Source organism: Scyliorhinus canicula, chromosome 7 (assembly GCF_902713615.1).
Source record: "Scyliorhinus canicula chromosome 7, sScyCan1.1, whole genome shotgun sequence".
Lineage (NCBI taxonomy): Eukaryota > Metazoa > Chordata > Chondrichthyes > Carcharhiniformes > Scyliorhinidae > Scyliorhinus > Scyliorhinus canicula.
Window position 1 is genome coordinate 30646350 of NC_052152.1, and position 26005 is coordinate 30672354.

Consider the following 26005-nt stretch of genomic DNA (forward strand, 5'->3'; position numbering starts at 1 on the left):
TAACATGCAAGTGCCCATCCCATGCCAGATATTCCCCACCTGCTAATTTAAATTGGGCATACTGCTATCCAGGATATGGGTCAAATGTACTGACAATTTTTATCATAATATTAAAATAATGATCCCACGCTTGTTGGAGGGTTAGCTTAGTGCAGTTGTGTAGTGTATATGTGACAATAAGGAGTTGGAAGTGCCCTCAGCCAGGGAACATTGTGAAGGCCGAGTTGTGAGAGCTTTAAAACAATGAAGGTCGTGCAGATTAAGCACAGCAGGTCTGGCAGCATCTGTAGAGAAAGAAACATAGTTAACATTTCATGTCAGTATGATTCTTCTCTGAACTGCTGTTTTTCTTTTAGATTTCCAGCATCCTCAGTATTTAGCTTTCATCCAAAGGTTGTGCTGGTGCCTATTGGTTTTAGGAAGAAATTATTGGCGGGATTCACCGTTCCCCAACACCGATATCATAATCGGTGATCGGGCGGAGAATCCCTTCCGATGTTGAAATCGGGGGCGTGTTTGACGCCGGTTTTATATCCTCCACCCCCTCTGAAATGGCAGCATCGTGTCGCACGCTGTTGAAACGCCGTTGGCGTGTCATCTGAAGGCCCTCCCCCGATGCTCCAGTCCCGATGGGCCGAATTCCCGACCGCGCGGGACACGTGTGGTCTCAGCGGTTGGGAACCCGGCATGGTGGCCGTGGATTGTGTCCAGCGCTGCCACAGTCGGCTGGGAGTCGTGCTGCTAGCTGGGGCGGGGGGACTGGTGGGGGATGGCCAGGGGGAACACTATTTGGCAGGTCGGGTCTGCGCACGGTCGGCGCCATGTTGTGCGCACGACCACTGCAGGTTGTCGCCGTGCGCATGCGCGGCCACGGACCCAGTCATTCTCCAGGCGTTTATATCGTGGGGAGCCGGGAATTTTACTCGGCGCGGCTCCAAGTTCCTCACTGGTCGCAGGATTGGTGCAGGTACGGCGCCTATTTTGGTGTCGTAAAACACCACAGTTCCCACACCGGCGTCGGTACTTTGCCTGAAAAACGGTGAATCCAGCTCCATATACTCTATTGACTTGTGAAGATGCGGAACCCTTTTGTGAAATCGGTCTGTTCCAAGGCCTAACTTGGTGTGTGATAAACCTCCACAGGAGGGACATTTCCTCATGGATACCCACCAGCCTTTGTGAGAAAGTTGAACCCTCGAATTCAGCAGCTGAGGGTCATTTTATCAGGGCTAGAATACAATCTCACCTGCGCCACCATTCCACCTCCCCCCCCCCCTCACCGCACCCCCAACCTTTGTTCCCGCACACTTGTGCACGATGATTCATCGTGCAAAGATTGATCTCCTCCCTTGCCAAATTTTTAAATACAAATTCACAAGAACGGCAGCAGTGGTGAGCGGTTTTGAAGGCAAGACCGTGTAGAATGACCACTCACCCTTGAAGGAAGAGAAGTGACTGCAGCTCTCTTAGCCCACGCACCGCAGAACAGCGCGGCCAAAGGTTCTCCAAGCTTTGGGCATTGTGCCAGTTTCCGAGCTGCTGTTTGTTACGGTCAGTGATGTTGCTACCTTTCTGCACCTGAATTAATAGGCTCCACAGGTACCCACCAAGCAGAAGCATGCATTTAAAAATTTGTGACCGACAATGAGTGACAAAACAAATAGTTTTCACATTAAATAAAATAGATACAGGGGACTGTGTTTTCTTTAAATAATGGGGTATGTGGGGGTGCACTTAGTGATATTGGATTCAATTTTCCAAAGTGTGGGTGTTATGGATGGTTTGAAAGTGGATAATACTACTCATTTACTGTAGACCACAAGCATGAAACCTGAACGTTTCTGTGCATAATGTGACCACCCAATCAAAAATAACACTGGTCATGTCAATGAGTCAGACATCACAGCGTACCAGGAAAATTCCTCTAATAGTTCCACTGAGATTTAATCTGGTATTTTGGTTGAGAGCGTCTCAAAAGGATGCATGCACAAAGCAAACATTGTGCACAGTACAAACAAATTGTAACCAGCAGGGAGGGATGGTAATGGCCTGTGGAAGAGTCTGAAACACTTAAAGTGAACCAAAAGTGACCAGATTACTCAATCCAACCATCTGAAATGCTAAGAAAGAGGAATTGGGTTGGCAATTGTCAACCATTAACGGAAAGTGATGACGATACTCCAAATGTTGGTGGGGTAGATTTTACAGAAGGTCGCACACCAACGCCTCACCAGTAGAAAGCTTGGTCGCAAACCAACTGACTTTAAAAAAAAGGCTGGCTTGCAGTGTCAATGTGCTGGGGGCGGCCTTACCTACCCAAGGGTGGAACTCCCATCCCTCGTGGAAAGCTGCTGGCCGGTCTGATTGGCTGGCAGCTGAGAAGTCCCTGTGAAATGAAATACTCCCCACTTGCCTGGATGGGTGCAGTTCCAACAACGCTCAAGAAGCGGCACGGTGACACAGTGATTAGCACGGCTGCCTCACAGCTCCATGGACCCGGGTTCAATTCCAGCCTCGGGTGACTGTCTGTGTGGAGTTTCTCCCCGTATCTGCGTGGATTTCCTCCCACAGTCCAAAGATGTGCAGGTTAAGTGGATTGGCCATGCTAAATTGCCCCTTAGTATCCAAAGTTTAGGTGGGGTTACTGGGTTACAGGGATAGGGTGGAGGTGTGGGCTAAGGTAGGGCGCTCTTTCAAGGGCCAGTGTAGACCCTGGGCTGAATAGCCTCCTTCTGCACTATAGATTCTCTGATTCTAAGCTCAACACCCTCCAGGACAAAGCAGCCCGCTTGATTTGCACCCCTTCTGCAAACATTCAATTCCTCCACTACCGATGCACAGTAGCAGCAGTATGTACCACCTATAAGATGCACTGCAGGAACTCACCAAGGCTCCTTAGACAGCACCTTCCAAACCCATGACCACGACCATGTTGAAGGACAACGGCAACTGATACCTGGGAACCCCACCACCTGGAGGTTCCCCTCCAAGCCACTCACCGTCCTGACTTGGAAATATATCGCTGTTCCTACACTTTTTTAATAAGGTATTTATATAAACAGTAAATAAAAAAACAAGAGCAAGAACAAACAGGATCATCATAATAAATAACTAGCTAATCAACACCCAAACCTGTCCTTTCCCGTTTTAACCCCTTCGCCCCCCACTTTGCTCCCGCCCCCGTCCTCTGCCAACACCTCAATCCTCCTTGAAGAAGTTGAAGAACGGCTTCCACCTCCGGGCAAACCCATCGACCGGCCCTCTCAAGATGAACTTGATCCTTTCCAAGCTTTGGAACTCTGCCAGCTTGCTCAGCCATACCCCCGGGTCCCTCCACCCAAGCAAAATCCATCTCCAGGCTATCAGGGAGGCAAAGGCCAGGACGTCAGCCTCTCTCGCCCCCTGGACTCCCGGGTCTTCCGACACTCCAAATATCGCCACTTCTGGACTCGGGACAACCTTCACCCTCAACACCTCGGACATTACGTCGGCAAACCCCTGCCAGAACCCCTTCAGTTTCGGACATTCCCTGAACATAGTTCGCGGGCCTCCCCACGCACCACCCTCACCTATCCTCTATCCCCTTGAAAAACCTACTCATCCTGGCCACCGTCATGTGTGCCTTATGAAATAAAATAAAAAATATAAAATAAATAATCTTTATTGCCACAAGTAGGCTTACATTAACACTGCAATTAAGTTACTGCGAAAAGCCCCTAGTCGTCACATTCCGGCGCCTGTTCGGGTACTGGTTTAGCACAGTGGGCTAAATAGCTGGCTTGTAATGCAGAACAATGCCAGCAGCGCAGATTCAATTTCCGTACTGGCCTCCCTGAACAGGTGCTAGAATGTGGCGACTAGGGGCTTTTCACAGTAACTTCATTGAAGCCTACTCGTGACAATAAGCGATTATTATTAATATGATTATACACGGAGGGAGAATTCAGAATCTCAGCTGGTACGGGAATTGAGCCCACACTGCTGGCATTGTTCTGCATCACAAACCAGAACTCGACAAGGCTGAGCCTCACACATGATGAGGAAACATCCACCCTCCTCAGGGCCTCCCCCCACATCCCGGCCTCCATTTGAAATGAAATGAAATGAAAATCGCTTATTGTCACGAGTAGGCTTCAAATGAGGTTACTGTGAAAAGCCCCTAGTCGCCACATTCCGGCGCCTGTTCGGGGAGGCTGGTACGGGAATTGAACCGTGCTGCTGGCCTGCCTTGGTCTGCTTTAAAAGCCAGCGATTTAGCCTGGTGAGCTAAACCAGCCCCTAAATCCCCCCCCCCCCCCCCCCCCCCCCCAGTTCCTCCTCCCATTTCCATTTGATTTCTCCTCTTGGGGTTCCCTCCCAGTCCATTAGCTCCTTATAAATATCAGACACCTTACCCTCATCCATTCTCTCCCACGATAGCACATTATCCTACAATCCCAGGGTGGCGAACTGGGAAAGGACGGCATCTGCTTCCTCACAAAATCTCGAACATGTAAGTACCTAAACTCATGTTCCTCCTCCAGGTCCTCTAAGCTCGCCAAGCTGCCCCCCACAAACAGGCCCTCAACCTCAGGCGCCGGAATGTGGCGACTAGGGGCTTTTCACAGTAACCTCATTTGAAGCCTACTTGTGACAATAAGCGATTTTCATTTCAATTTTCATTTCATTTCAAACAGCTTGATCCCTGCCTATCGTCACCCCAAAACCTCACGACTGGCCCCCCCCCCCCGATGCAAACCTGTGATTGTCGCAAATCGGTGCCCACAGTGAGGCACCTTCCAACCTCAGATGCTGCAGCCACTGTCCTCACACCCTCAGGGCCACCACTGGACTTGTGGGGTACCTGGCCAGCGAGAACGGCAGAGGTGCCATCAACAATGCCCCTAAACAAGTTCACCTACAAAAGACCACCTCCATCCACTCCCACGTTGACTCCTACCCCACTATCCACTTCCTAACCATGGCTATATTAGCTGCCCAATAAAAATTCATTATCTTCGGCAAAGCCAGCTCGCCCCTCCTCGCCCCTGCTCCAGCAGCACCTGCTTAATCGGCGGGGTTTTCCCCACCCACACAGACCCCAAAATCAAAGCATTGACTTTCTTAAAAAATGATTTTGGGATGAAGATCGGGAGGTGCTGACGGACAAATAAGAGCCTCGGCAGCACCGTCATTTTCACTGTCTGCAACCCCGTCCCCCCTTCCCCCCCACCCCCTGCCAACCACAGAGGCAACATATCCCACCTCTTAAAATCTCCCTTCATCTGGTCCACCAACCCAGTCAGATTCAGCTTATGCAGCTGTGCCCATCCCCGCGCTGGATGTCCAAGTACCTAAAGCTCGTCCCCACCACCTTGAACGGCAGCTCTCCCAACCTCCTCTCCTGTCCCCTGCTGTGAAACAGAGTAGTCAAAGCACTTAGCAGAAGGCACTTAACTGCTTTTGATGTGGTGATAACCTGTCAATCATAGTTCGATGTTTATAAACACTGTGATTAGAATATTTGAGATCCATTCAAGCGTGAAGGGAAATTAAAATAAACAATCCAGACACCCGGCTGTCTGGAAGCTGTTATCCTGTTAATTACAGCCTACTAAAGGCCATTTGGATTGGATTGGATTGGTTTATTGTTATGTAAACTGAGGTACAGTGAAAAGTATTGTTCTGCATGCAGCTCAAACAGATCATTCTGTACATGAAAAGAAAATACGTAATAGGGCAAACATAAAATACATAATGTAAATACATAGACACAGACATCGGGTGAAGATGTGAAGAGATTAGATCAGTCCATCAATCCATAAGAGGGTCATTTAGGAGTCTGGTAACAACAGGGAAGAACCTGTTTTTGAAGCTGTTAGTGCGTGTTCTCAGACTTTTATATCTCCTGTCTGATGGAAGAAGTTGGAAGAGTGAGTAAGCCGGGTGGGAGGAGCCTTTGATTATGTTGCCCGCTTTCCAAAAGCAACGGGAGGTGTAGGCCGAGTCAATGGATGGCAGGTCGGTTTGTGTGATGGATTGGGCGGTGTTCATGACTCTCTGTAGTTTCTTCTGGTTGTGGGCTGAGCAGTTGCCATACCAGGCTCTGATGCAGCCATATAGGATGCTTTCTATGATGCACCTTAAATTTCTCTTTGAAAGTGAATTGGAGCCTCATAGATAAAAGGGGGTTTAATGCCTTGTGATGTGGTTTGGCATAATATGAAGTAAGGGCTGCTGCTTTCTACACTTAAGAGGCTGCAGGTGTAAGTGTTATGACACCCTGGGCTAGTGCACGGTCAATTCCAGTCCCACACACCTCGGAGTACCAACACAAGTGAATTTACCAATAATTCAGATAAGATTTCTGAACTCTCTGGCCCTTGATTGCTCCAATAACTTACAGGCACCAGATGTGTAAGTTAAACACAACAACAGTGTATAGTGATAAGTATAATAGAATAAGGCCAGATAAGCTACTACTCCCCTTTTTACCATCCCAGCCTCTATTAATTACACACAAGATAGACACACACAGAGGGAGAGGTAAAAATAGGAAGATTAATATGAAATGGAAGATGAGTGTCCTTACTTTGGATGTTGAAGTCGTTGCAGCAGCAGGCTGTCCTTGCAGGACGCTTAAGGATCAAAGCCACCAGTGTATGGTTAGAAATGATCTCCTGGCAGGTGCATGTGGTCAGTACTCTCCAGCTGTAAGATTCCCTCTGGAGAGTCACTTTAACTTTTACTAACCTGGGTCTTCACATAGAAGATCCGCCTCAGGCCTGTTTGATTCTTTTATTTTAGTAAATTTAGCATACTAATTCTTTTCTTTATCCAATTAAGCGACAATTTTAGCATGGCCAATTCACCTACTCTGCACACCTTTTTGGGTTGCGGGTGTGAGACCCACGCAGACACGGGGAGAATATGCAAACTCCTCACGGACAGTGACCCAGGCTGGCATCGAACCTGGACCCTTGGTGCCGTGAAGCAGCAGTGCTAACCACTGCACTACTGTGCTGCCCTTGTCGGTTTGATTCTTAAGACTCTAGGTCTCACTTTCTCCCCAACTTCAGCCTGTGATTCAAGCTTAACTGGTTTCCAGACTCACCAGAATGCCACCTAGCTTTACTGAGGAAAACAGACCATCAGAGAATCAGCTTTTCTGATTTTATGGAGGTCTGTTAACATTTCCGGGAGAGAAACCCAAAGAGATTCCCCCCAGCACTGCCTTCAGAAATGAAATACTGATCGGCTGGATAGAGAAGAAAAGGTGGCTGGGTGTATTTTCCTGGAGAGAACCACAGCATAGGTCTGGATCTGCTGCTGGAGTTTTAAAACAACTGGACCAGACTTCAGCCAGTGGCGGGATTGGATTTCTTTGCGGTTCAATCTGGCTGTGCAGGGAGGAAGACCTTTATTTTGGTGAAATCAGAGCTGTGATGCTCCAGCTTCTGATCAAAACAAAACTGAAAGCAAGATGAAAACTCTCCTTGCTCTGCAGAACATTCCAGAATGGTCAGCTCCAATCAGCATTGAGTATCAGCTGAAGCCGGCAATTTTAAAGCAGCTCATTGGCCACCAGCCCAGTCCATCAAGAGGTGTCATCACTGATGTCACACCAAACAGCACGTCCTGCTGGAGTTTACTATTTTAACATTAATGCTGCAGTTCATCTTAAAGGCACACCTCCTATTAATTGTCCAGGTACATGAATTGAAATAGCCGAATAACAGAAGTTAAAAGGAAAAAAACAAGGAAATAACAGGAGGATCCTTACATAAGAGACAGATAAGTGAAAAAGCAGTGATTTTTCACTAATTCTGCTTGGACTAAATAAAGAAGAAAGAACAATACAGCACAGGAACAGGCCCTTCGGCCCTCCAAGCCTGTACTGGTCATGATACCAACCTTTGCCAAAACCCTCAGCACTTCCTTGTGCCGTATCCCTGTATATCATCCTATCCATGTGTTTGTCAAGATGCCTTTTGAACGCCGTTAATGTATCTGCTTCCACAATCACCCCTGGCAACGCATTCCAGGCACTCACCAACCTCTGTGTAAAAAAACCTGTCTTGCACATCTCCTCTAAACTTTGCCCCACGGACCTTAAACCAATGCCCCCTGGTGACTGACCCCTCCACCCTGGGAAAGAGTGCCTGCCCTTCCACTCTATCCATGCCCCTCATAATCTTGTAGACCTCCATCAGGTCACCCCTCAACCTCCGTCTTTCTAATTAAAACAGTCCGAGTCTATTCAGCCTCTCTGCATAGCTAATGCCCTCCAGACCAGGCAACATCCTGGTAAACCTCTTCTGAACCCTCTCCAAAGCCCCCACATCCTTCTGGTAGTGTGGCGACCAGAATTGTGCACAATATTCCAAGTGCGGCCTTACCAAGGTTCTATATAACTGTACCATGACGTGCCAGTTTTTATACTCTATGCCCTGTTCAATGAAGGCAAGCATTCTGTATGCTTTCTTGACTACCTTGTCCACTTGTGTTGCCACCTTCAAAGATCTGTGGACCTGCACGTCCATTCTCTCTGACCCCCTATATTCCTAAGAGTTTTTCCATTTACGGTATATTTCCCCTCTGTGTTAGACCTACCAAAATGCCTTACCTCACATTTGTCCGGATTAAATTCCATTTGCCATTTCTCTGCCCAAATCTCCAACCTATCTATGTCTTGCTGTATCTTCTGACAATCCTCAACACTATCTGCCACTCCACCAACCTTGGTGTCATCCGTAAACTTACTAATCAGACCGGTTACATTTTCCTCCAAATTGTTTATGTACACCAAAAACCACAAGAGGCCCAAGCACCGATCCCTGTGGAACACCACTAGTCACAACCTTCCATTCTGAAAAACACCCTTCTACTGCTACCCTTTGCCTTCTGTGACCGAGCCAGTTCTGTATTCATCTTAACTCCTCACCTCTGATCCCCTGTGACTTCACCTTTTGTACCAGTCTGCCATGAGGTACCTTGTCAAAGGCTTTACTGAAGTCCATGTAAACAACATCCACCGCCCTCCCCTCATCAATCATCTTTTTCACCTCCTCAAAAAACTCGATCAAGTTAGTGAGGCACTACCTCCCCTTCACAAAACCATGCTGCCTATCGCTTCTGAGTCCATTTGTTTCCAAATGGGTATAAACCCTGTCCCTGAGAATTCTCTCCAATAATTTACCTACTACCGATGTGAGACTCACCAGCCTATAGTTTCCAGGATTATCCCTGCTACTTTTCTTAAACACTGGTACCACATCAGCCATTCTCCAATCCTATGAGATCTCACCTGTAGCCAATGAGGATAGAAAGATGTCAGTCAAGGCCCCAGCAATTTCCTCGCTTGCTTCCCTCAAATTCTGGGATAATTCCTTCTGGCCCAGGTATTATCTACCTTAATATCTTTTAAAAAACCCAATACCTCCTCCTTTTCTATGTTAACATAATCCAGACTGTCCATACACCATACCAAGAATCAACTTCCACAAAGTCTATTTCTTTAGTGAACACTGATGCAAAGTATTCATTCAGTATCTCACCCATTTCCTCTGGCTCAACACATAGATTCCCCCCCACTGACCTTAAGTGGTCCAATCCTTTCCCTGGCCACCCTCTTGCTTTTTACATATGAATAAAAAGCTTTGGGATTCACCTTAATCCTACTTGCCAAAGATTTTTCTCTGACCCCTCCTAGCCCTCCTAATTTCCCGCTCCAGTACCTTCCTACTTTCTTTATACTCCTCAAGGGTTTTGATTGACCCTATCCTTCTAGACCGTACAAAAGTCTCCTTTTTCATTTTGACGAGGTTCACAATATCTCTCGTTATAGAGTCATAGAGCCATAGAATTTACAGTGCAGAAGGAGGCCATTTGGCCCATTGAGTCTGCACCGGCTCTTGGAAAGAGCAGCCTACCCAAGGTCCATACCTCCACCCTATCCCCATAACCCAGTAACCCCACCCAACACTAAGGGGAATTTGGGACACTAAGGGCAATTTAGCATGGCCAATCCACCTAACCTGCACATCTTTGGACTGTGGGAGGAAACCGGAGCACCCGGAGGAAACCCACGCACACACGGGGAGGATGTGCAGACTCCGCACAGACAGTGACCCAGGTGGGAATCGAACCTGGGACCCTGGAGCTGTGAAGCAATTGCGCTATCCACAATGCTACCGTGCTGCCCAAGGCTCCCTGAACTTCCCATACTTATCCTTCGTTCTCTCAGGAACATGGCTTTCTTGAATCCTAATCAACTGTCGCTTGAAAGACTCCCACATGCCCGATGTTGATTTATTATCCAACAGCCACATCCAATCCAAATTCTTCAATTCCTGTCTAATCTTTAGCATCCGGGCAGGGGTGACTGATGGGGCGGGGGGTCTCTGAAATGAGGGGGCTCTGATATTCACATTTCTGATATGGGGGCCCCTGATATCAGGGAGTCTCTGAATTGGGGGGATCTGTGATGGGGAGCTCTGACATGGTGGGGTCTCTGATACAGAGGTTCTCTGATATGAGGCAGTATCTGATATTGGGGTCTGTGTTATGAGGGTCTGATGGAGGTCTCTGATATGCCGGCGAGTCAGATATGGGAAGGTCTCTTATATGGAGGATCTGATATGCATGTCTCTGATATCGGGGTCTGATGGATCTCTGTGTCTATTTGGATCCCTGGATATCTAGTATCCCTTGTTCGTTCCCAAATAACAGAGGTCAAGTCTATGCTTTTTGGCAAAGTTCAGTTGAACATTATTTGTCAGTTTGTGCCACTGGTAAGCTTTATTTGTCAGTACAAAATTAGGTTAGATTGATTGGCTTTAGCGAATACAGTGGTTGAGTTTAAAATACAAATCGTGGCAATTCCTCAAATCATAATACACAGTATAAAATGGCTGAGTGATTTAAACAAAAGAAAGATAGCGATTTAGCAAAAGCAAGCAAAGAACATGGGCGAGATTCTCCGCGGAGAATCGTAAAGGCTGCCGTGGGACAGGCCGTGACCCACGGCAGCCTTCACGCCCACATCCGGGGCCGATTCTCCCCCTGGGCGGGCTAGGAGCGTGGCCCCGTGTGTCACGGCAGCGCGGCCTTGACGACAGTCGTCAAGGCCGCACATCAAGTGTCATGCCGGCTGTCAAGGCCGATGATGTCAGCCGCGCATGCGCAGGTTGGACAACGCCAACCCGCGCATGCGCAGTTGGCGTCTTTTCCCTCAGCCGCCCCGCAAGATGTGGCTGCTTGATCTTGCGGGGCGGTGGAGGGAAAATAGTGTGTCCGTTACGGATGCATGGCCCCCTTGGCATGGCCATGGTACTGCCGTGCCAATCGGGCCCCCAGATGCCCCAAACGGGCGCCCGTTTCAAGATGGCAGTGAGCAGGTGTGTTTGCTGCCGTGTTGAAACGGGCGTGAAGGCCCGGGCGTGAAGGCCCATCGGCCTCGGAGAATCACCGCTCGCCATAAAAAACGGCGAGCGGCGATTCGTGGCGTGGGTCGGGCGTGGAGGGGGGAGAATAGCGGGAGGGCGTGAAAAAGTCGGGAGGCCCTCCCGCTATTCTCCCACCCGGCGTGGGGGGCGGAGAATCGCGCCCCATAAGTTTCAGAAAGAGATAGATTGATTCCGGAATATATATTTTCCATCCCGACAGGTGATTCTTAAGGAGATTCTTATCTTAAAGTCTCGCCTTCTTTACAGCTGTGATTGGCTTTAACTAATTTATAATTCACTCAATTTGGCCAAAGTGTCTGTCCATCAATTTAAGAGAGACATGTATTTAACTATATCGGTGTGGATTTCCCATACCATCGCTTGCCAATTTTCCAGGTTGTCCACATCTACATCTATCATAGACTGGCTGTTACTATAGAAACGTAACGGCCCGTACTGGGCAGCTGCCCAGTTTTTACCAAACAATAGGGTCTTTTAGTTAGTTTAGTTACTGACCTTGCAGGCCTCAAGCAACTTGTGAAATGTGAAAATGCAGAGTTTTATCTGATTAATTCCCAGCTATAGTTGCACTGAATTAATGCTTAGTATGATTTCAGTTAATTATTCTGAATGAGTTCTCAATTAAACCTTTTGCCTATATCATCTATAGCTAACTAGAAAAGCCAATTTCAATCAGGGTCTTTGATATCAATGGGTCTCTGATATGGGGGGGGATCTCTGATTGGCAGCCTCTGATATGGTAGGGTCTCTGATATGGGGATATCTGAGGTCTCTGATATGGTGCAGTATCTGATATTAGGGTTGCTGTTATGGAGGGTCTGATGGGGGTCTCTGATATGCAGGCATCTTAGATAAGGGAGAGGCTCAATATGGGGGTCTCTGATAAGAAGGGTGTGATATGGGAGTCTCTAATATGGACTCTATTATGGGAGCCTCTGGTGTGTGGATCTGATGGGGTGTCTGTTGTGGGTCTCTGATTGGGGGGGTCTGATGGCAGTCTCTGATTGGGGGGTCTCTGATTGGGGAACCTGAAGTGGGTGCCTGATGGGGGGGCTGGATGGTAGGTTGGGAAAGATTTGCATTGTGGGGTAGGGGGCCTTCTGCTGGGCTTTGGGTGCAGCAACTTTAAATGCTTCCCCCCCTTGATACACCGTGAGGTCCATCGCGTCAGGACCACGCTGGAAAAAATTTGCACCAAAATTTGCATGAATTCTGGCCTAGAGGGCGGATGCATCATGGAGGCGTGGAGAATCGGGTGTCCAGCCCTTCATCAGATGCAAATGGTTCAAATGACCCATTTGCATATTCCCGCTGGTATGGGGTGTGTAGCTTGCTTCTGCTGCTGGCAGGGGACTGGAGCATCGGAAAGGGAAGGGCGGCGATCCCGTTATTTGCTCAACATGCAATTCTCCCTCGCATCGGGAACTTTGCTACTGGAGGTGGAGAATCCCCCACTGCCCCCCCCCCCCCCCCCCCCCATTGTCTTTCAGCTGAGGAATTTAACTGAGGCCTCATCTGGCCCCTCAATTGGATATAAAAGTTCTCATTGCACTTTTCAAAGAATGTCAGGGCAGTAATTTGGGTATCCTATCCAATATTTATCTCTCATCCAAAGCCATTAAAAGACCATCTAGTAGTCATGTATGTCATTAGTGATTGTGGGCCACTGCTGCGCCAAAAATGGACTACTGTGGATCCCATCACAGTTTCCTCCTTGGGCCTTAGGTAGAGTGGGTTCCTGATATCTGCAACCGAGAGGTTATTGTTACTTCTGGGATGGAAGATCCAGCGCTGCTGTGGATAACATTCATTGTTGAGGGAGCCCACTTAAAGTGGGTTCCAGATAAAGAATTTGGTACCTTAAGCCAGTGTTCTTCAAACTTTTTTTCCAGGGACCCATTTTTACCAACTGGCCAACCTTCGGGACCCAACCCGGCCGACCTTGGCGACCCACGCCGACCTTCGCGACCCACGCCGGCCAACATTCGCGACCCACGCCGGCCGCCCTGCGCGACCCACCATTTCTCTTACCTTGTTTGCTGCTGACAAAAATGGAGGAAATGGTTTTGGGTCCCTTTGGCCCTCGTACACGCTCCTCCGATGGAGCCTGTTGGATGAAGCTGTAGCCTTCCGGTGTCAGAAAGTATGGAGTCTCCATCTGTCCAAAGTTTTGAATTATTTTCCTGTAAAGTTTTATCAAATAAACCCCCCCCGAACTTGTAAAAAAAAATAAAATGAATCAAATAAATGAAAAAAATAAAAATTAAATGAATCAAATAAATGAATAAAAACCACTACAGAACTTGTAAAACAAAAAGTTGCAACCGTTTAAAAAAATAGCAGCCGCACTGCGCATGCTATCCCGATCATCGTGCGGACATGCGCAATGCGGCCAAATTTTATATTTTACATGTTCGCGGCCACTTGCAGCCGGCGTTATGAAAAGCCGGCTGCTGCCCGGGGATTTGCGCGATCGGGAGCGCCGCGGACAACGGCTCCGCGACCCTCCCGACTTTGAAGAACACTGCCTTAGTTGTTAAGCAACAGGCCATTTGGAATTAATATCTGTTGGCGTACGACAATAAAGTCCATATGACCACTTTCACATTTTTTTGATCATTTTCAGATCAATTAATGACCTGATATTGAAGGCGCCTGTAGTTATCAGTGATCATAATCTGATTGAAATTTACATTCAGTTTGAGGGAGAGAAGAGGGGGTCCAAGACCAATATTTTAAAGTTAAATAAAGGCAATTATGTAGGCATGATAGCTAAAGTGAACTGGCAATTGAGATTAAGTGATAGGTCAATAGAGAATGCAGTGGCAGACATTTAAGGCGATATTTCAGAATACACATGTCAACAAGAAAGGAAAATTCTAAGGGGAGAACCATCACCCATGATTAATTTAATAAGATAGTAGCCAACTTAATGAAAGAGCATATAATTGTGCAAAGATAGGTGGCAGGTCAGAAGATTGGCCAGAATATAAAAAGCAGCTTAAATTACTCTAAGAGATTAAAAGGAGGGGAAAATGAGACTAAAATAGAAAGCTAGTTAGAAATATAAAGACAGATCGTAAAACGTTTTAGAGGTATTTAAAAAATATAGAGTTAACAAAGTGAGCATTGCTCCTATAGAATGTGAGCCTGGGGAATTTATAATGGAAAATAAGGAAACGGCAGGTGAAATAAAAGCTCCTGTTGTAGGGGGCGACACATTGGCATGAAAAAAAAGATTGGCTAACTATCAGGAAACAGAGAACAGGCATAAATGGGTCATTTTCTGCCTGGTAAGAAGTAATGAATAGTGTGGCACAGGGATGAGGGCTGGGGCCTCAACCTTTTTACAATGTATATAAATTTCTTGGATGAAGGGATCGAAGGTATGGTTACTAAGTGTGCTGATGACACAAAGATAGGTAGGAAAGTAAGTTGTGAAGAGAACATAAGGAGGCTACATAGGAACATAGATAGATTAGATAAGTGGGTAAAGATCTGGCAAATGGAGTATAATGTGGGAAAATGTGAAATTGTCCATTTTGGCCGGAAGAATTAAAAAAGAAGCGTATTATCTAAATGGTGAGAGATTGCAGAGCTCGGATGTAGAGGATCTGGGTGGCCGGTTGCATTAATCATAAAAGGCTAGTATGTAGGGGCAGCAAGTCTTTATGAAAGCTCATAGAATGTTATCATTGATTGCAAGGGAAATTAAATACAAGAGTAGGGAGGTTATGCTTCAGTTATACAGGGCATTGGTGAGATCACATCTGGAGTACTGTGTATAGTATTGGTTTCCTTATTTAAGTAAGCAGATTAGACAAGGTGTCCGAGTCTAATACCTGGAATGGGCGCATTGTCTTAAGAGGGAAGGCTGGACAGGCTAGGCTTGTATCTGCTAGAGTTTAGAACAGTAAGAGGCAACTTTATTGAAACATATAAGATCCTGAGGGGTATTAACTGGGTGGATGTGGAAAGGATGTTTCCTCTGGTGGGAGAACGTAGAACTAGGGGTCACTGTTTAAAAATAAGCTCATTTAAGATGGAGATGAGAAAACATATTTTCCCTCAGAGGATCGTAGGTCTTTTGAATTCTCTTCTTCAAAATGAAAAATGAAATTAAATGAAAATCGCTTATTGTCACGAGTAGGCTTCAATGAAGTTACTGTGAAAAGCCCCTAGTCGCCACATTCCGGCTCCTGTCCGGGGAGGCCGGTACGGGAATCGAACCGTGCTGCTGGCCTGCTTGGTCTGCTTTAAAAGCCAGCGATTTAGCCCAGTGAGCTAAACCAGCCCCTAAATACGGTGGGAGTAGAGTCTTTGAATATTTTAAAGGCAATTTGCCTGAGAGCAGTTAAGTCTGGGGTGAAATGGACACAGCAATCCTCAGCTACGATGCTTTCGCGACAGTAAATAAACTGCAAGCATTAAATATGCTCAGATGCATTTTTAAAAAAATCTTTAATTAAAAAAATCTTTATTATCACAAGCAGGTTTACATTAACACTGCAATGAAGTTAGCGTGAAAAGCCGCTAGTCGCCACATTCTGGCGCCTGTTTCGGTACACGGAGGGAGACTTGTGGGAGGAAACTGGAGCACCCGGAGGAAACCCACGCAGACATGGGGAGAATGTGCAGACTCTGCACAGACAGTGTCCCAAGTCGGGAGTCGAACCTGGGACCCTGGCGCTATGATGCAACAGTGCTACCCACTGTGCTACCGTGCCACCCCAATTACACAGTTCTCTATGGATTTTTTCATTTCAGTATGAGCTATTGCTGTATCAATATTTTGTGGCCTTAGGGATATTTTTCAGGTTGTATAGATAATTAGAGATAATCGTAAAATTGCGAGATCAGGAACTGTTGCAAGTGCAGCATGACTCCATGCCACGTCCGGGTCCGGGTTTTGCTACATGAAACATAATGGGTCCCGTGTTTCATTACCAGTTAGAGGATATTTCAAAACGGGATGCTGGAGTGCCCCTGGGCTTAAACGCTCCACACAATAGATAGTGTTCAAATCTGGAGTGAATTAAATTTGGGCAATGATTCAACGATGTCAAATTTGTTCAGCTCAGACAATGAATTCATTTATTTATTGTAGAAAGGAGACTTCTGTGTTTAGATTAGACTGTTGCATCCTCGTGCTTTTGATAAAGCTGAGAGCAGCTTGCAAGTTCATGAATGGGGCCAATTTCCCAATTTTATAGAATGCAAGTTGTCCCCCTCATCTTTTGAACAAAGAGAGCAACACCAACATCAACCGGCATTTATATCTCTGTAACCTGACAAAGAAGTGGCAGGCTTGGTCACAAAACTGGCGTATAACTATGCAGTTGTACAGATCAGTTTTCTCATGGAAACATGGGGTGGCAGGGTGACACAATGGTTACCACTGCTGCTTCACAGATCCAGGGACGCAGGTTCAATTCCGGTCTCAGGTGACTGTGTGGAGTTTGCACGTTCTCCCCGTGTCTGCGTGGGTTTCCTCCGGGTCTCCGGTTTCCTCCCACAGTCCAAAGCTGTGCAGGTTAGGTGGATTGTCCATGCTAAATTGCCCCTTAGTATCGAAAAGGTTAGGTGGGGGTCACTGGGTTACAAGGATAGGGTGGAGGTATAGCTTAAGTAGGGTGCTCTTTCCAAGGACCACTGCAGACTTGATGGGCCGAATAGCCTCCTTCTGCACTGCAAATTCTATGATTCTATTATTCTATGAGCCTCTTTGCCAAAAAAGAATGAGTGGGTATGGTTTACACCCTCACTCTGGTGGGTGAGGCCTCCTAGAGCCAGGATGCTGCTCCAAAGAGAACAGGGCACCATCTTTAAAGGGTGCCCCAATCAGTGCTGCAGCCTGACAGCCCCCAACCCCCCCCTCCCCAAACCCTCATCATGGAAAGATCAGGGGCTCTCCCCCCTCCCCTCACCACAGATCCATCGCTTGCAAAATTGACCCCCGCCCTCCAGATATTCTTCGCCAATCTGTGCCAGGGCCAGTGCCAGAGGGAATTACCCTCTAACCCCCAGGGGCTATACTTACCTCTGCGCCCCCTGAGATCGCATCGACTGCCTCACGTCTGGCCAAACCAATGTCACGTTGGGAATCTGGGGGTCTGCTAATAGCAATGAAACAAATTTAGATTTATCAAAATGAGAAAGGGAGTGAATCTCATGATACCGCCAGCGAGGGGCGGGGAAGATTGGGAAAGTCAATCTCTCCGATAATTCCCGCGATACCTTCCGCCCACGCCGCCGATCTCACGGACAGTGAATGCGGACTCAAAGACCGTGGCCAAAATACCACAAAGCATTTCACAAGAGAATTGTAAAACATAACACTGAGCCATATATTAGGAAAGGTAACCAAAGCTTGATCACAGAGGTGGGCTTTAAAGAAAGGCTTAAAGAGGAGAGAGAAGCGGAAAGATTTAGGGAAGCAATTCCAGAGTTTACTTGCTGGGGAGTTGAAACTTCGGTGGGGACAGAGGAGTTGGTTATGTGCAAGAGGTTGGACCTGGAGGAGCACAGTGATCTGAGTAGCTCACAGACATAGAGAGGGATAGAAATTTCGTTCTGGGACTTTCATGGATCCTGATCACCAACTGATATCTTGCCCGGGATTTTCTAGCCGGCTGGGATTTTCCAGCCCCACCAGCAGCGAGCATTGTTCCGGACGGCATGGGAACTTCTTGAAAATATTTGTTCAGGGGATGTGTGTGTTGCTGGCTGGCCCAGCATTTCATTAAGTGTCAACCACACTGCTGTGGACCTGGGCCGGGATTTTCTGCCTCCCAAACACTGCCATTGGCTGGTAGCACTCTGTGCAGGCGTTAGCCGAGGCCCAGGACAGGGATGCTCTCCCACGGGCAGCCATGTGCCAGAGCCACTTGGTCATTGCAACGGCGCTCCTGAGCATGGCCCAGTCACAGCAGGCCATGGCTGAGAGTGGCGGCAGCATTGCCCAGGTACTGGCCAACGTGGCGCAGACACGTGGTCAGCCAGGTGGGGGTGGGGTGTGTGCAGGTGGGAGGGTGGTCAGCCAGGTGGGGGTGGGGTGTGTGGTGGTGGGAGGGTGGTCAGCCAGGTGGGGGTGGGGTGGGTGCAGGTGCCCCTCTGCTGTGAGATGTTGTGGAGGAAGCAGCAGACCGCCATGATGTGGGCGACCCTCCCAGCATCATAATGGAGGGCACCTCCGGAGCGTTCCAGGCACCTGAACCGCATCTTCAGACTGCTGAAGTCCAGCTTGATCATGCTCCTGGTCGCTGCCCGGGCATCCAGGTGGGTTCGATCAATATTGAAATGGATGTATTGTGCCGACTGAACATATAGGGCCCACGTGACCGTGCGGATGCACCTGTGCACCGAGGTCTGTGAGATACCGGATATCTCCACTCGTGCCTGGAAGGACCTGTGGCATAGAAGTTCAAGGCGACTGTCATCTTGATGGCCACTGGGAGCGAGTGTCCTCCCCCATTCCCAGCCAGGACTGTCTGTCCAGGTCCACCAGTCTACACGGTGGCCCCGGTTGGCACTGCGGACCCTGCCTGCCCATGTTCCCATTCCCTCCTCTTCGCACCCGGGCCCCGTTGGTGCCCGGCCCTAATGCCAGGGCACCATTGGCTGGGGCTGCATATGTCAGGGGTGCATTCCGTGGTCCCCATCCAGCACCCACTTGTAGGAGCTTCCTTAGGCGTTGCCCTTGGATGGGCCATGTGATATCCCACTGGTGGATGGCGGCTGGTTGGAAGGGTGGTGATATGGCGGAGGGTGGGGCATCGAGGTTGTGAGTGGGGACTGGGGTGTGGAGGTGGTTTAACTCTGCAGACCCGGGGGCCAAGGCAGGTGGTCAGTGGGTTCACAGCAAGATGGCTGCCTTGCAGACCGCGGCAATGGCGGACCGTGCCTGTACACCGCCTCAGACCCGTGGGGGGTCACTCTGGCCCTTCCCTCAATCACCTGTCCCCACCCCAGAAAGGCCCTGTCACAGCCAGCAGCCCATGGCCGCACTCCTCCGTGCCCCCCGTCTCTCTCTCCCTCATCAGCCATGGTGCCTGTTTCTTGATTTTTAAAAACACAAGTGAGCCTTGCTGTTGGGAATTCACTCCAGAGGAGGCGGAGAATTGCGGAGTCCCCGGAGAATACCGGGTCAGGCCCGCTAATGATATGCCAACGGTGTTTACTGTATGTGCGGAGTGGAACGTATTGACGACACTGCTGAAGCACTGGGAGAATTGTGATTTGCCGTGAAACTGGCATCCGCAATGATTTCAGCGTCAAAACCAATTCTCTGCCCAATTGCGTTTCCCGAATCCAACACCAGCTGACGGAGAATCCTGGCCAAGGAATTAGGGGTATCCTGATTAATTTTCTCCTCTTTAAACCATAACGAATTGTCTTTTTTGTGTGTGGAACCTCTTCAATCACACCTTTTGTCCCAATCCCAACAGTCTTCCAAGTTTAAATAAGTAGATTTTAAACAGCTATATAAATGCAATTGACTCGCAGGGGACCAACTTTATGATCTCAATTATATTCTTGACGATACTCCTTATTTCTTTTATTATTTATAATAGAATAAGGGCGGCATGGTAGCACAGTGGTTAGCACTGTTGCTTCACAGCTCCAGGATCCCAGATTCGATTCCCAGCTTGGGTCACTGTCTGCGTGGAGTCTGCACGTTCTCTCCGTGTCTGTGTGGGTTTCCTCCGGGTGCTCCGGTTTCCTCCCACAAGTCCCGAAAGACGTGCTGTTAGGTGAATTGCATATTCTGAATTCTCCCTCTGTGTACCCGAACAGGCGGAATTTACGCGACGCCGCTTTTATGCGGCGCCAAGGCCCAGCGCGCGTAAATGACGCGGCGCCGCTCCTAGCCCCTCGGGGGTGGGAGAATAGGGGGCGAAGAGCGGCCTCCGACACCGGAGTGAAACACTCCGGTTTTCACTCCGGCGTCGGCACTTAGTCTCCCGATGGGAGAATCTCGCCCAAAATCTTACCTTACAATGTGCAAATTGTCCCTGTATAAAACACCGGTTAGACCACAGCTGGCGTTTGATGCACAGTTCTGGGGCGGCATTCTCCTCTACCCGGCGTGACGGAGGGTCCCGGAGTAGGGGAGTAGCGCCAACCACTCAGAGGTCGGGCCTCCCCAAAGGTGGGGCATTCTCCCCACCTTTGGGGGCCAGCCCCGCGCCGGAGCGGTTGCCACCAGAAGACCGGCGCAAATAACCGGCGCCCCCGGCAGCGGGGCTGGCCGAAAGGCTTTCGCCGGTCCGCGCATGCGCCGGCAGTGACGTCAGCGGCAGCTGGCCGCTGACGTCACTGCCGGCGCATGCGCGATGTGAGGTTCTCTTCCGCTTCCACCATGGCGGAGGCCGTGGTGGACGCGGAAGAAACTAGTGCAGCCAGGGCACTGGCCCGGAGTCTGGGAGGGGGGCCCCGAAGGCGGGCCAGGCCACCGTGGGGGCACCCCCCGGGGTTCGATCGCCCCCCCGCCCCCCCAGGACCCCGGGACCATCCGGGCCGGAGAATCGCCGCAGTGGTCTCTCCAATCGGAGTGGCGAGATTCCTGCCCCCGCCACTTCCCGGGTGGCGGAGAATCTCGGCCACGGTGGGGGTTGGATTTTAGGCGCCCCCAGGCGATTCTCCAACCCTGTTGGGGGTCGGAGAATTTCGCCCCTGGTCACTGCTTTACAGCAATTACATTGTTCTGGAGAAAGCGTAGAGGAAATTTACAATAACTTTGCCAGCGAACATAGATTTAAGGGGCGGGATTCACCGACCCCCGGCTGGGTTGGAGAATCGCCCGGGTGCGGCATTAATCCCGCCCTCGCCTGCGGCCGAATTCTCTGGCACCAGGTATTTGGCTGGGGCAGGAATTGCACCGCGCCAGTCGGGGGCTGTTGGCAGCGGCCTCCCCGGTGATTCTCTGGCCCGCGATGGGCCGACAGGCTTCCAGTTTTCGGCCGGTTCCACCGGCGTTTGTTGCGACAAGTATTTACTGGCGGGGCCTGGCCACAGGCGGCCTACGGGGTCCTCGGGGGAAAGGGGGAATGCGGGGGGGATCTGGCCCCGGGGGGTGCCCCATGGTGGCCTGGCCCGCGATCGGAGCCCACCGATCCGCGGGCGGGCCTGTGCCCTGGGGGCACTCTATTCCTCCGCGTCGGCTGGTGTACCAGTCTGCAATGCCCGGCGCGGAGATGAACCCCCCCAACCCGAGCATGTGCTGGGATGACCCCAGCACATGCTGCCGCTCCCGCGCATGCCCCAACTCGCGCCGGCCAGCGGGGGCCGGTTGGCATGGCGCCAAGCCTCTTCCACACTGGCCGGAGCAGCGCAAACCACTCCGGCGCTGGCCTAGCCCCTGACGTGCGGAGGATTCTGCACCTTCGGGGCGGCCCGACGCCGGAGTAGTTCACGCCACTCCTTCGCGCCGGAGTTGCCTGCCCCGCCGGTTTCCGAATAATCCTGCCCAAGGTGTTTGGTAGAAGGATTAGAGGGGACATGATGAAAAACATTTTCACCCAAGGGGGTGGTGGGCATCTGGAATTCACTGCTAAATTGGTGGTTGAGCCTGATATGCTCAACTCATTTAAAAGGTACCTGGATCGGCATCTGAGGTGCTGCAACCTGCTAGACTACGGGACAAGTGCTGGAAAATGGGATTAAAATGAGCAGCTAGTTTATTTTTTTCTCTGTTTTGGCTGGCGCAGACCTGATGGGCTGAATGGCCTCTATCTGCATGCACGGTAGACTTTCTATGGTTCTATGAAATTGTTACCTCACTGAGTATTTGAGGTGAATCGACGTATTCAAGGAGAGGCTAGATAAACTCATGAGGGAGAAAGGAATAGGGTTTGATGCATAAGGTTGGGAGGAGACTAGTGTGGTGCAGGGACCAGTTAGGTCAAATGTCCTGTTCCTGACAGTCAATGTAATTTGATGTAATATGTCTGAAAACATGACAATAAGCAGAGATTGATGATAAACTAGATATCTTCCTAATTCCTGAATGTCTATCTTCCTTCATTCTGTAGAACTGCGAATTTACGAAAAAAATCAGCGAACAAGTTCAACAGGAACGATGGGCGTCCAGTCCAGGGAGTGAACGGAGCCAGCTGTACTGTTTCATCATTACTGGCAGTTGGCACTGGAGATGTGGCTAGTACAAATATCAACAATGAATAGAAGTGCCTCGAAGTCTCTGAAGGACCACAGTCACAACTCGATAATGCTGTTATCCCATGATCTGACTATTTAAAACCTGTAATGAAGTTCCAGTTCTCAGGAATAGGGAAAACTATTAGGTCACAACATTTAGCAATGCGGCTGAATGAAAAGTCATGTTGCGAATCATTCCTGTGTGTGCTGATGGTTCTGGGGGACCTTGGAATTCTCAATAGTACATGCTTGTGGGTTGAAATTGTATTGTGTGGTTTTGGTAACAAATAGGCTTATGTCAAATATTTTTGGGCACAGTTTTAGCAAAGGTTTAACCAAATTGTCTTGTAAAATATCAGACTGAAAAATATGGTGATGCATTTATTATTAAAAGTAGAAAGCTACAAATTCAGCCCAGTTGTGGCAGCACTACACAGAGGGTCTTGTTTCAATCCATTCGAAACCCATTCACTTAACCCAGTTAATATTGGGCCCAGTGTCTCTGATGTGGAAGCTTCAAATTAACAGAAAATGTTAGGCTTTAGACAAATCCCACAAGTGCACATACACACAGATCTATCTCTCAGCGCTCAATCCTGATTGAATCTTTGGCCGGAATTCTCCGGCCGTTGGGATACTCTGCTCCCATCGGCAGCGCATCCCCCGCCCGTGGGTTTCCCGGTGGCGTGGGATGGCTTCAATGGGAAATCCCATTGACAAGTGGCTGGAGTAGAGAATCCCGCTGCCCCGAACAGTGCCCCACCGAGAAACATGCAGCTGGGGGACCGGAGAATCCCGACCTTATTATCCCATGTACAAAGTGAAAACAAGTTTTAAAAGAGAAATACTTTGCAGAAATATCTCAATGGTACAAACAAAATACAAAATACATCCACTGCCATGGGCCATGGGCAGCACGGTAGCATAGTGGTTAGCATCAATGCTTCACAGCTCCAGGGTCCCAGGTTCGGTTCCCGGCTGGGTCACTGTCTGTGCGGAGTCTGCACGTCCTCCCCGTGTGTGCGTGGGTTTCCTCCGGGTGCTCCGGTTTCCTCCCACAGCCCAAAGATGTGTGGGTTAGGTGGATTGGCCATGCTAAATTGCCCGTAGTGTCCTAAAAAGTAAGGTTAAGGGGGAGTTATTGAGTTACGGGTATAGGGTGGATACGTGAGTTTGAGTAGGGTGATCATTGCTCGGCACAACATCGAGGGCTGAAGGGCCTGTTCTGTGCTGTACTGTTCTAAATTCTAAATTCAGAGCAAATTGGCTTTAAATGCTGCCATGTCAGCTGTGGCCTCCTGCCTCTCAGTCCGAAGACGGTGGGTTGAAGCCCAATTTTGAGCACAGAGATCTAGGCTGATATTCCCGTGTAGCACTGAGGAAGTGCTGCGCTATCAGAAGTGCTGTCTTTCAGGTGTGATGCTAAACAGAGGTCCCATTCACTTCTCAGGCGGACGCAGGAGATCCCACAGCACTATTTTGAAGTGGTGACCTGGTCAATAGTTATCCCAATCAATCAACATTTTTAAAAACCCGCACTGTCTGATAATTATTACATTACTGCTTGTGGGCGTTTGCTCTGTGCATATTGGCTGATGCATTTCCTCCATTAGAATAACGAGTACACAGGGCAGCACGGTGGCCTGGTGGTTAGCACAACCGCCTCACGGTGCTGAGGTCCCAGGTTCGATCCCGGCTCTAGATCACTGTCCGTGTGGAGTTTGCACATTCTCCCCGTGTCTGCGTGGGTTTCGCCCCCACAACCCAAAAACGTGCAAGCTAGGTGGATTGGCCACGCTAAATTGCCCCTTAATTGGAAAAAATGATTGGGTACACTAAATTTAAAAAAAAAAAGAATAACGAGTACACTTCAAAAAGACTCCATTGGCTGTATACCTCCTTGGAGCATTTGGAAAGGTGCCACGTCAATATTTTTGCATCTTTGATGTGAAATCCTGATGATTCAGAAACATGAGGAGAGTCCAAATGTTCCAAGGCAAGGTCGTTCATTCTCACTCCAGTATATTTTATGTTATTCACTTGATGGCTACTTCATTACTGGGTGGCAGTTTTTTTCCTTAGAAAAGCATTTTGGTATTTGTATCAGGGAAAATTGAATATGAGAAGAGGCTGGCAGCGAACATAAAAGAGAAATCAAAAGTCGCCAATTGATATTCAAGTAGTAAAAGGGTAGCAAGAGTAGGGGTGGAACCAATTAGGGACCAAAATCTAGATCAATTCATGGAGGCAGAGGGCATGGCTGATGTACTAAATTAACACTTTGAATCTGTCCGTACGAAAGAAGAAGATGTCACCAAAGAAAGAGTGAAAGTGGTGATTATTGAGATACTGAATGGCTAACAAAACAACGGGGATAGGGTGAAGGTGTGGGCTTGGGTAGGGTGCTCTTTCCAAGGGCTGGTGTAGACTCAATGGGCCGAATGGCCTCCTTCTGCACTGTAATATCTATGGTTCTATAATCTAATCTTCTCCCGTTTTTTCTATATCAGATTTGATCCTAATTTAATCTAACTTTCCCCATCATACCTGTTTCTTTCTCAATCCATAAATCTCAGTGATTGAGGAGGCGAGACAGTTGGTCCTGTCTTTCATCGAGGTCCCAGATGACCAATGTTCTCACCATAACATTATCAGCTTTCTCATCCAGCAATGCGAGGCATGAAAATATTTCAATTGGCATGTGACGAAAAATGCCTAATGAAAGGGGCATGCCATGTGATGCTTACTCCAATAAATCATGCTTTATAATCTGAGCACTATTTGTACTGGCACCATGGGAGGAAAATTAGGAATTAGGAAAAGTCCCAACAAAGTACTGGGGGGCATGGATGGGATCAGCCAAGACAACTTTATGCTGTGATCGGTCATGTTCAGCAATCTGCAAGATAAGAAAACAAACACCTAAGACAAACAAGCAAGCCACATTCAAGCAAGCCACATTCAGCATTAAACAGTAATTCAGAGCAGTTCACTGTGAATTAAGTTAAACCAATGACCATTTTTGACTGATATATTTGGAGTAAAAGATACCCATTGTCCAGGAACAGCTTGTCTTTGAAGAAATCATGTTCATCCAATAAAATAACACACTCATGACATACAACATCAAATTCCCATGAATATTTGAGTGATTAAAAGACTTGATAGGGTGAATAGGGTGAGACTACTTCTTCTGGTAAAATCAGAGTTGGATTTATCGGAAGGTGGTTACTGATGCACGATCAATTGCGCAAAAGACTCAGATTGGTACAACTGTGGCTTTATTACAGTCAGATGCGTGGCCTCCTACTGCAGCTGGTGAAATGGCTGATCAGGAGGAGGTCACGCATATTTATACGGTTCCTTGTGGGCGGAGCTAGCCGGCAGGGGCTACCGGCGAA

The 26005-nt window shown here is 48.7% G+C and overlaps 1 protein-coding gene across 1 annotated transcript in view; it reads left to right on the forward strand.

Moving 5' to 3' along the window:
• Positions 1–23038, forward strand: part of LOC119968833 (melanocortin-2 receptor accessory protein 2-like) — a 49275-nt gene extending 26237 nt beyond the window's left edge. The window contains exon 3 of the mRNA XM_038801678.1: positions 22481–23038. Coding sequence (XP_038657606.1) covers positions 22481–22631 — 151 coding nt within the window. The 3' untranslated portion in view covers positions 22632–23038. The remainder of the gene's footprint in view (positions 1–22480) is intronic.
• Positions 23039–26005: the final 2967 nt, after the last annotated feature.